This window comes from Halichoerus grypus, chromosome 11 (assembly GCF_964656455.1).
Source record: "Halichoerus grypus chromosome 11, mHalGry1.hap1.1, whole genome shotgun sequence".
Classification (NCBI taxonomy): Eukaryota; Metazoa; Chordata; class Mammalia; order Carnivora; family Phocidae; genus Halichoerus; species Halichoerus grypus.
In genome coordinates, this window is record NC_135722.1 from 35,458,379 (window position 1) to 35,470,628 (window position 12,250).

The 12,250-nt window shown below is 34.5% G+C and overlaps 1 protein-coding gene across 1 annotated transcript in view; it reads right to left on the minus strand.

The window, feature by feature from the left end:
* Positions 1–648: 648 nt before the first annotated feature.
* Positions 649–12,250, minus strand: part of SLC17A6 (solute carrier family 17 member 6) — a 49,068-nt gene continuing 37,466 nt past the window's right edge. Inside the window, exons 9-13 of the mRNA XM_078059165.1 lie at positions 9,673–9,822; positions 5,039–5,171; positions 4,102–4,212; positions 3,522–3,649; positions 649–2,776 (exon numbers count right to left, since the gene is read on the minus strand). Of these exons, the coding sequence (XP_077915291.1) occupies positions 2,441–2,776; positions 3,522–3,649; positions 4,102–4,212; positions 5,039–5,171; positions 9,673–9,822 (858 nt within the window). The 3' untranslated portion in view covers positions 649–2,440. The remainder of the gene's footprint in view (positions 2,777–3,521; positions 3,650–4,101; positions 4,213–5,038; positions 5,172–9,672; positions 9,823–12,250) is intronic.

The following is a 12,250-nucleotide window of genomic DNA, read 5'->3' on the forward strand; positions in this document are numbered from 1 at the left end:
ATGGTCTTCCCTTTCTACACATCTATAAAATCGGGAATCGGAGCGAAATGATCACTTTTCCAGTGACACACACATTCCACCGGCTGCTACCTTGATAAATCTTGCTCACTGCTTGCTTCTTTGGCTGACACGTTATAATATAATGCTGGTACTCTATTTTACCTTGGGGAAGTTTTTTAACCTTCATGAGTTTCAGTTTCTTCCCTTGTAATCTGGGATTAAAAGGAGTACCTGCCTTGGGTCATTGTGGAGTTCTATGAGATTCTCTACATAGAATGGGTAGAGCAGGGTCCAGCACAACCTACATGTACAATCTAAATTAGATGGGATCCTTGACCTGACAACTTTTGAATTTTTTTCCTGAATTTTTCTGTAAGCTTAGCACACAAGCTATGAGAAGACTATCATCGAGAGATAGAGTTTGACTCCAAGACCCATTTCTTGATGCAAAACTCTGTCTATGGAACCACATCCCACACAATCTAAAGAGTGCCATGTTCTTCCATTAAATCTCAAGGAGCTAAAAAGGTTATTATTCTCGAACCTAGCTTTGGCTTCACTGGAACACATGAAAGCTAAACTCCCATTAAAGCTGCAAACTAAATAAAATAAATCCAAATTAATGTATTGTATTTTTACAAAAGGATAAATAGAGCATTTTATTAACACTTTTTTTTTTTGCAGCAACAAAATGATAGTCCACATCTTTTCATTCAACACAACAAAAGCTATGATCACATTACATCACTTTGAGACACAAAGCAAAGGATGTTTTTATTTTCTTAAGGTCAAGGATGGTTTGCATCTTTAAAACAAATGTTATGTTTTCTATTTGCAGTAGCAGGGCTTCCAGTCACTAGCACAATACAATGAACAGATCAAATATCCAGAATAGACAATTAAATACACCGATGATATTTTGCATTGAATTGGGAAATGCATTATTATCATTTAGAACATTCTAAAGAGATCGGATGTCAACTTTTTAAAAGAAAAAAAAATCATTCCAACCACCCAGACAGCTACCACAAGCAAAATGAAGATAATATACAGACAGGAAATTGTATGCATTGCACTTATTGCTTGGAACACAAATGTTGCAATTCCTGTTGAGTTATATTAAGAAATGACAAGCAAAATGCCTCTGCCCCATCTAAAATTCTATGACTCTATGAAAGTAGAAATGGCAGTCCCCTAACCCAACATTAGGTGTATGCTATTTTTGTTTTTTTGTGAAGATTGTTTATTATGCTTTTGTGTATGGATATGTATAAGATATACAGATATATATATAGATATAATTTTAATATAATTTATTGTCCTATATATTTAAGACAAATATCTTTTAAATGGGACTTTAAATAATAAAATCGTCTACTTACAATATCTCTATTAAGTTTATTTTTTCATATTATATATAGCTCTGTGGCACAAGTTTCATATAGTATTTCATTATTAAGGAAGAATATCTAAACAATTTTCTATTTCTTTTGTTGTTAATATTGCATTTTCAGGGCTATGTCTCCATAGTAAATTTCTTATTAGATTCTTTATGGTGTATGCATCTTTTTTTTCTAATGCAAGTTACAACCAGTACAAAGTTGTAATAAAAAATACATTAAAGTCTATTTATTTTTTATATTTTTTGCAAAAAAGTTATGTGATATGCTACATGAAAAGTCAGATTTCTGTTGAAACATGAAGTGTTTTATACTGTTAGGTAAATGAATGGAAGAACATGAAGCATACCCCTCACTTTACAAGTTCTCTTTCACAGATATAAGTATATGTGCACAAGCATTTCATATAAAACACGGCAAGATATTTCTTTTCAGAACCAACAAAATATTCCACATTATGTAATAACAATAATTATTTAGTACACCTTGCTAGTTGCTAGCCCACAATATTCTTCTCTAACTGAGAGATATATCAACTCCATAATTTATATTCAATAAACGTTGCCACCACCGGATGCAGCCAACATGACATCTTCAGGTTTCTTAACAGGACTTCTGCATGGTATCTTGCAATACAGTGTAACAAATATATAAGTGCATTTTGCATGATCAAGTAGCTTTGGCTTCCTAACCTTTGTAGGATGGGATGTGCCAACTGTTGTAGTTGTGCTTTATTAAATGGTGATGAGTTTTAGCTCACGTGAATCCAATGAGTAACTACTCGCTTCTACAATTTTGACCAGTCAGCGTTTAAATCACAAACGCAAAAATGGATGACGTGAATGGAAATGATGGCATTTCACAACTTCTACAGATTGCACTTGATGGTAACTTCATGAGTTTGTTTGTGATTCATTTTTTACAGCAAGACTTGCCTGGTTGATATGTTTATGTGTGTACACCACTTTTTTTTTTAATTTTTGTGCAATCACAATTAATTTAATCACAAACACTAAAAATAAATCCAGCAATTAGCTTTGTTATGAATAATCATCTCGGTCCTTATAGGTGTATGAGTCTTGTACTTCTTCTTGTACAAATTCCTCTTTCTTTTCCCAACCATTGGGCCAACCTCCATTGGCCTGTGTTGTGGCACCATAAGACTTGGTGGTACCATAATTTATATAATTTTGAGTAATGTCTCCTGTTTCTTCATCGAGCTCATCTTCATGGATAAATCCACATTTTTCTTCACTTGTTTCCTCAGGGTCTGCCCAGGGTTGCTTCTCTCCTGAGGCAAATATTGCATAAAATATAACTCCACCGTAGTGGACCAGGGCAGCGATCAGGAAAACATACTGCCACTCTTCGCGTGACTGCAGTAACAAAAAGCAGCACTGTGAGAACAGACTCCCCATGTTTGAAAAGCATAACCTCTTCTTTGAATGAGCCACCGTCACGCTTTTCATACAATGCTATCTTTAGGGGAAAGCCCTGTTCTGATTACATAAAGCAAATACTGTGATGGAAACTTTCCATAATCCTATGACTTTCATTAATTAAAAATTTTTTTTAAATCTCAGGTTCTGAAATAAAACTCCAAATTTAAAATTTAAAACTCCAAATTTAAAAGTGTTAATTTTTAAAATACCCATAATCTCTCTTTGAATTTCCATTGATTTATGTATATTTTTTCCTCCTATTTCTTTTGTTTATTTCCTTTTGGTGAAAAATAATTGTGAAGCTCTACATTTAAAGACAAATAACTGATAATAATATTCTTCCATTGATACCTGCAGAATCTGAATTGATGTTTCCAAATAAAGCTCAGAAGACTTCTACTTGAGTACTCTAAGAAGCTCAGAAAAAAAGGTTTGCTGTTGTTTTACCACGCCAGAAATATGAGAAATATTAAAAGGTGTTGAAAAGCACAGTGCTTATTGGTTGGGAAAGAAGGTTTCCTCAGAGTTCTTAGAGGTTTTCTAGTGAGCCTCAGTGATCTCCCTTACTAAGAGGTCTGGTGGCTAGACCACAGAGAGAATGCCAAACAGAATACAGTAACTCTTCTCTACCATGAGAGAGAATCTTCAAAAACTGAACATTTCTTTAGCTACATCTTACCTTATTCTTTGTCATTGCACCAACAATGATAGGGCAAACCATTCCTGACAATGTGCCAACACCATTTGAAATGCCCATTAAGATACTGGCATATCTCGGAGCAATATCCAAGTGGTTAACATTGAAACCTGAAATATACACATCAGCTTAGAGTCAGAGAATCCTAAACCCCTTGGAAGTGGGTGACTGTAGAATATTCTCTACCACACTCACCACCCTCCTTAGAAGATACTAAGTATACTGCATGTGCTCAATAAGTATTTTTTGATAACTTAGCTCAGGGATATGATCGGAGTGGAATGAAGTATGGGTTCTTACCCACTACTTAATATGTGATGCTCAAATCACAGAGAAATGTTCTCTTAAAGAAAAAAAAAAAAAAGAAGAGTAAGCAGGAGGAAAATGAGAAGTAACAAATCCAAATAATGACTTCTAAATGTGTTATTCTTTTTACTTTCTAGTGGAAATATGTTAAGTAACTTTTCAACAATAGAATATTAAAGAGGAAAGGAGAATATATGTATTTTTACCGGCAAAAATCAGGATGTTACATTTATAAATTTAAAAACATGTATCTTACCGGAAATAGCAAATCCACTGAATCCCACTGCAAGTACCAAGAATGAGATAGCCACCCCTCTAGTGTGAGAATAGCCAACGACCAGAAGCAGTGTTGCTTCCATGCCAAAACCTTTGGAAACAGACACATGGAAACGCTTCAGAAATTTGTGTCAATTTTCCCAATGAGCCAAAACTGCTAGAACTGCTCATGTTTATCTGACTAAGAAACCTCTTCAGGGAGTCTATCTTAAAAGTAATAATAACAGGGGCAGCTGGGTGGCTCAGCCAGTTGAGCCTCAGAACCTTCATTTCAGCTCAGGTCATGATCTCAGGGTGGTGAAATCAAGCCCCAGGTAGCCTTGTGCTCTGTCCTCAGCAGGAAGTCTGTTTGAGATTCTCTCTCTCGCCCTGCCCCTACCCCACCGTCTCTCTCAAATAAATAAATAAAATATTTTAAAAATAATAATAACAGTTATAATTTATGCACAGAGATTACTGAAGCCTTCCATTTTAATAAAAATATTGAATATGCCCTTAAGTGTCAGTGGTGGGCAGGGACGAGTTAGTTATGTAGTTATTTAAAACTAGGAGTTATGAGGGGCACCTGGTGGCTCAGTCGTTAAGCATCTGTCTTCAGCTCAGGTTATGATCCCAGGGTCCTGGGATCGAGCCCTGCATTGGGCTCCCTGCTCAACAGGGAGCCTGCTTCTCCCTCTCCCACTCCCCTTGCTTGTGTTCCCTCTCCCACTGTCTCTCTCTCTCAGTCAAATAAATAAATAAAATCTTAAAAAAAAAATAGGAGTTACGAAAATTTGAAGATAGGGAAATGATTATAAATGAACAATGAAGACACAAATTTAGCTGCATATTTAACATGCACAGTAAAAGTTACTCACTCACGTATATCAGCATTTCATGAGCCAAAATCATGTGCTTCACATCACTTATGTACTTACCACCACAATTCATGATCTTTCTTACTGTAGTAGTTGAAAGAATTTGCTTGCTTCTTAGAAAATCTGCAATCTGCCCTCCAATGGGCACAATAATCGTCATTACCAAGTGTGGCACAGCAGATAGCATGCCAACCTGAAGAAAAAGAAAAAGAGGAGACATATACATGACCATAAGTAATATGGGCAATGGTCTCGGTTTTTTGAATCCATCATAAAGTCTTTATGGAAAAAGAAAGAAAAAAGTACTGTCTCCAAATGACCACTTACTCCTTCCTGGAATAAGCAATAACTTCCACAGAATAAATGAGAAAAGCTAAGTAAAGTTACTTTTTATCTTTTAGAAGAGAATACTTTTTTTTCCTGTGTAATGAGTCAGTAAATTTTGAGTTTATGAATAAACTATCCTGAATCTTATCACAGTGATTCACATTTATGTGCCTATTTTATATTCTTCAATATGTTTGCAGAAATTCATCATTAGTGAGTGACAGAGACACAGAGACAGAGTCAGAGGGATAAGAAATACATTTCACCAAGCCTTGAAGAGGCTCTATTTTTAAATTTATGTTTTTTTAATTCTTAGGAAGGCTAAAAACCTTAATTGCATTTTAAATATGTATCTCTTATGAGTTTTATATTTAGTTTCTAAGCTAAATTTAGCCCAGAAAATGCAGATCGGTTCTTCAATGTTAGGTATTTTCTATTTCAAATGTCAGTATTTGGTCACATTGTCACACAATGGTATATAGTTTCTGTATTAATTTCATATGAAATAGCTCGACCTAAAATCTAACCTACCAGCATCAATTCAACACACATTTTTTTGGCCAATAATTATGTGCAAGACACTCTTCTCTAAACATCATGAAGTATGAATAAAATGCATTTTTAAGTACTGGGGAAAAGTTTATTATTTGTGTTTAAAAATGTCTTCCCAGTTAGATTATTGAAGGTTTGAGACAAAGATTGCTGATGTCACAATGGCAGATTTGAGTACCACGCCCACGGAGTCGGGTTGTTACCATGATTGAGTCAGTGAATGACTCCTACAGAGCTCGAACGTCTGAGTTATTTAATTCTCTCTTTTATCCAGGTGAAAGTTTATAATATTATTACTCTCTTGTATTGATGAAGAACGTATAACTTAAAAAGGCTAAATCATTTCCAGAACCAAATATTGAGCCATTTTTACCTGAGTCTAAAAACTGGGCTTTTAACCACTATGCTTAGCACTGCCGCCATCTGAGAAAGAAAAATCAAATAAAACCAGATAATGTGCTGAATGTTCTTAATTTAGTTCAAAACCTGGCATTTAGTATAGGCTCAACAAACGTGGACTAAGTAAAACTATAAGGTAAACTGACATTAAGGCAAACATTATTGCTTTTGAGAACAGCATCTTGAAAAGCAGAATGGTTCTTTATTCTTACTACAGTAGATACATTTAAAGCAACGAATGTGTGGAAAGAAACCATCAGACAAGAAAACATTCTGAAATACACCACGTTAGGATTTGTGTAGAATTGCATGTCATGTGTTTGCTTCTAGAGGCAGAGAAAGCCGGAGAGTGACCTGCATTTCCTAAGTCCACATAACTGGCCTGTATCTTGACTCAGTGTTTGAGACATCTGAAAAGTTCTTAAATTGAACACCCTTTGCTATTTATTATCTACTCAAACAGACATTTTAATTCCTTTGGATAAACAAAGAATAAAGCTATGATTATTAGTTATTCTCTTTCAGCAAAGCACTATGGGAAGTGCAAGGAGCTAACAATCTAGAGGTTAACGAGACAGAAGTTGGGAATATCCTAGCCCAATGTCTTAATACTTGGAGGTACTCAATCTCCCAGTTCCTAGGACAATATGTGGACATATTCCATACGTGACCTCAACAGGGCCAAGTTGCAGAACTTTATGAAAGTTATCCAACAATTTATATAAAATACTAAAATATCATTTATAGTATATATATATATGCACACATCTATATATATTTCTGCTTTAACTGGGTCAGTCTACTTGAAATGAAGATTGAGCTATTGCACTTGTGCTTTAGTCTGCAGCATACTCAGTTTAACTAAGGTTGGAGAGAACTATCCTCCATTTAAATATTTAGCTTGCTTACATTTTGCCACAGTTCTGAAGGACAGCATTAATACCATTATTTATGGAAAATAAAATCAAAGTTGGCAATCATTCAAAAACCAGCCCCAGGTTATGTATCGATAGTTTATTGCAGAGCTTGTGTCCCGAGCCCGGCCAGCCTGGATCTAAAGCCCATGCTCTATTTCCTTTACTGCCTCCTTCATACATTTTTCAAGTAAGTCAGTGGCTTTTTTTTTTTTTTTAACCAGTATAATCAAAGTCTTCAACCAATCTGTGTATGTAGAACTTATCTACAATTTTAGTTAAAAATATAACAAGTGAATCAAATCAACTCATCTGGTTATTATATTTAGTTTTGGCAAAATATCATTGCTTTTACTCAAGCATTTTCAATTAAGTGGAGCTACAGGGCCAGAATGACCACGCAGTTTCATGAACGTCAGTTGGCTGCTTCACTTCTCCCCCATGAGACCTGACTTTATTAATAGCCTCTCAGTGTCATATTTGTCCTAGATTATGAAAATGGACTCACACCTCCAGCAGCCTTTGTTGAGAAGTATAACACCTCTCGGAGCTTCCAAAGGCTACCCTGCAATGTTTGATCAGCTCTAGAGAGAAGAGCCCTATCTAAAGCTGCCATTCTTCTCAGGAATGGAGGAAACAGTTTCCTTAGAAACAGGGATTACAAAAGAGCTCTTAGAATAGCTTCTCCTAAACTCAGGTTTTCTTCAATTCCAGGCCTCAGATAGTCTTTCAAGTAGAGACTTAACATGAATAGCAAGCCCAGCTGGATGGATGTAATGACATGAAGAGAAATGGCAAGTCCATGGCCAGCACAGACGAGTGCATTCAGTACTCAGCAAAGGGCTTGGCAGAGATGGCATTTAACAAATACTTGCTAAGTGCTTAAATGAAGATAGGGTCTACCTGAATTTGAATAGCGTAGTAAAGGGAATTGAAACATAAATTAAAGAATCCGGGCTTAACCTTGATTCTGGCATATATTATCAGCTTGGCCTTAGGCAATTTAAATACCTTCCCTAGTTTGTTTCCCCATCAACAGAAATGATGAGAGTTATCCAGCTGGTCAACCAAACAAGGTTGTTCATGAATATGAAAGGACCTTGTGAATTTCAGACTCTTCTATAAATATTAAGTAGTTATTTTTATGTTCATTTTATCCTTATAGAAAATCCCAAAATAATTACATTTTCACAGCTATGAACAAATGTCTGTAGGGTTTAGCATACTGTGTGTAACTGGTAACTAATTGCTTTTGTCTATACCACCAAAAACTGTGAACTCCTGAGGACAGGAACCATGTTTTTATTTCTGAATCTGACACAAAGCTTCACACATCATATTCAAAAAATGCCTGTTAAGTGAATAAATTGAATAAATGACACACAAGAATGTTTTCAGATTTTTTTTTTTTGCTTTCTCAAATATTTTAGCAAGACAGATTTTTTTTTAAGTTTATAAGAAATTAAATTTTTTTTTTTTTTACTTAAGTATAGTTAACACACAATGTTACATTAGTTTCAGGTGCACTACAAAGTGATTTGACAAGTTTATATGTTACACTATGCTCACCATAAGTGTAGTTACCGTCTGTCACCATACAACATTATCACAATATCATTAACTATATTCCCTATGCTGTGCCATTTAGTCCCATGACTTATTCATTCCATAACTGGAACCCTGCATCTCCTGTTCCCCTTCACCCATTTTCCCCATCCCTCATTTCCTACCCCTCTGGTAACTACCAGTTTGTTCTATTTACAGTCTGATTCTGCTTTTCATTTGTTTATTCATTTGGGTTTTTTTGTTTTTTTGGTTTTTTTTTGGTTCCATCTATGAATGAAATCATATGGTATTTGTCTTTCTCAAAGTCTGATTTATTTAATCTAATATAATGCCTTCTAGGCCCATCTATGTTGTTGCATATGGCACAGTCTCATCCTTTTTATAGCTGTGTGATATTCCAGCATGTGTGTGTGTGTCTGTGTGTGTGTCCATGTGTATTACATCTTCCTTATCCATTTGTCTATCAATCAGGACTACATCAAAATAAAAAGCTTTCACACAGGCAAGGTTACCAGACAGATTTTTGAAAGCATTGAAGAAGAGATTGGTAATTATATAAACACAATTCCATTTCAATAAAAATTTCTTTCTTTGTTCACTGTTACATTGTCTCTGACCTGAGACTTAAAGGAAGTTATGTTTCTTTACAGGGGAAGGGCTACGGTGCTGTCCACCCTAATAGAGATATAAGCTCCATGAGGGCAGAGACTAGGTTGATTTTGCCTTCAAAAAGAGCACTTCCTAGCAGACAGCTGAATGCAGTAGACACTCAAACACCTTACTTAGTCTTTGTTTCCCAGAAGTTATTTGTTAAGTGGATAAACAAATAAATGAGTAACTCCTAAAATTTAGAAGATAAAATACTGGCAAAGGAACGTAATATTTAATTGAACACAAAAGTAATGCACTAGTAAAACAAAGATAATTTTTACATACCTTGCTGATTTCAAATCCAAAGACTTCCTCAAAATATGCTGGCTGACTAATAAGCAGTAAGTAAAAAGTCCAGCTTCTGCAGAAGTTTGCGACAATTATTGCATAGACAGGCATAGATGTAAAAAATTTCCTCCATGGAGTCTTGAATTTCTGAAATCCCAAAAAGAGAACAATTCTGACCATTTAAAGTATTTTCTAACTTAGAAAATGGGAATAATAGGTGCTTTGCATTTTCAGGATGTATATGCTGAGGCATGAGTAGGAGGTAATGAAATTAATTGCAAAAGTCTAGTTAACCTTAGCTGCATGAATAATTGTTGGAAGAAAAAAAAGATATTAGCCTCTTCTTCTGATTAAATTGTTCCCATTTTCGGAATATATAAGATCTTATGTTTATAGAAAACAATTCCAAAAGCACAGATCCTAGTTTCCAAGATTTTTTTTTTTCTGGCAGTGATAGATCATGCCTCAGCTAAAGATCATTGCCATATCAGTGACCTTGTTGGTATCCAAAATATTTTATCTAAAACACTGAAAATTCAATATAGTTAGGAGGAGAAAATAAGAAAAATTAGCGTGCAATATTCTAGACCCTATCTAAAGTTAATAATACCACTACCTATCTATAAATCCTCTTGATAGACAATGGATATCAATATAAATTCTGTAATGCTAAAGGACAAGGTTCTAGAAAACTCACATGGAATACAGCTGGGTTGAAGTATTTGGCTATCCAGCACACCATGGGCACATCATAACTAGTTACTTATGACATTCAAGGCATTCAAAATTAACCACTTAAATAGGATTGGTTTTTCTTATGATACCCATTTAAAAACTATATCTAGTGTACTTAAAGATCCTGTATATGCCCCAAAATAAAGCAAGTATCCTCCCCCAAGACTAGTATTTTTAGACCTGAAAATGTCTCTCATATTCTCACTTTCTCAATGACTTTATTTTGAACGTCAAAATACTGTTTGGTGAAGAAACAATAGCCTGAAATAACTCCATTTAATGCTAGCTTGGGATCCTTAACCTGACCAAATTAATAAAAGGGGAGGCAGACATTTTTTACACAGATTTAGTTAATTATTCCTGGATGTAGAGCATCATAATTGCTAGTATTGATTGTGACTCCAATTAAGCCTCTCAAGATCACTTTAAAAGTAATAGAGTAAGAAGTTATACTGTCGTGATCACAAATACATATGACAAAAAACAAAAACAAAAGCATGTCCTAATAACATATAATGAGTAACTTGGCTTTGAATACAAATATCCAGTGACAACATCCTAGCTGGGTTCAAAAAGTGTGTTTTTTAAGTCCTATATACTCTGGGAAAATAACGCCAGATAAATATACTTATTTCACAGAAAATGAAAATTGTTGGATACAGGGATGTCAGCATGGTAGTATTATGTTTGTATAAGAAATAACTTCAGAATATTATTAAAAGTAAATACCTTTTTCCTGCTGGGAAAGTGTTTCTATTATTCATACCTGGATCATCTCTACTAAGAACTTTATTCTTCAGGTTGTAAAATACTTCATCAAATGTAAGATAGAAGTATCTAATTTTATACCTTAAAAAATTATTCGGGGTGATAGGAGGGCTTATAGTATTCTGATAACAGTCTACTACTGACCTGGCTATTTGCTTCACAGGTGTGTATGGTTTACAAAAATTAAGCAAGTTGTTCACTTATGATTTGTGTGTTTTTCTGTATACATGTTATATTTAATTTTTTAAGAAAAAAATATTTAAAAGGCATTATAGTCAGCTGCAATGTGTGCTCCTTAATTGGATGCAGACTCCAAAGAAATAGCTACAAAGGACATATGAATACAGACTAGATATTTGAATTTGGACTGGGTATTAGAAATCTGAATATGATCTAGGTCTTAGATAATGTAGGGAATTATTCTTAATTGTTTTAGGTATAATAATAGTACTTAGATTGTGAAAGAGTATTTTTATTTTTCTAGAGATGCGTGTGAAGTATTTGTGGGTAAAGTGTTAGGACATCTCATTTACTTTGAAATCATTCAGCAAAAAGAAAAATGAAGTAAATAAGGCAGGGTGTTGATAACTGTTGCATTTATGCAATGGATACATGGATATTACTATTCTTTCTGCTTTGCTGTATATTAAAGTTGTTCACAATAAAAAGTTCAAAATAACTACAAGTACAATAACTAAAACATAATCTCATTTTTAATTTTGTTTTGAAGCTACAGGAAAGTATCAAACATCAGTAAGAAGTAAAATATTATGTTTGGGAAAGCAGTAAGGTAAGGAAATGGGGGGAGTTTGAGATCATCTGTGCTGTCTTATCAAGTTACCAGCTGTTCTTTTTAAGGTCATTTCCAGAAACTGGTTTTCGCTTAGACTAAATTTTTGATTGTTTAAAAAAATTTATGCTTGATTTAGACACACAACCTTTCAAGAACTGGTAAATAAAAGAAGCATAGTTAAGTAATGAAAATACAGGTTGATCAGATTACCTGCGGCTAGAAATTGAGGCTAAATGCTGAGCTCACCATAGATCAGCCTATATTTCGTTTCTGCTCCCA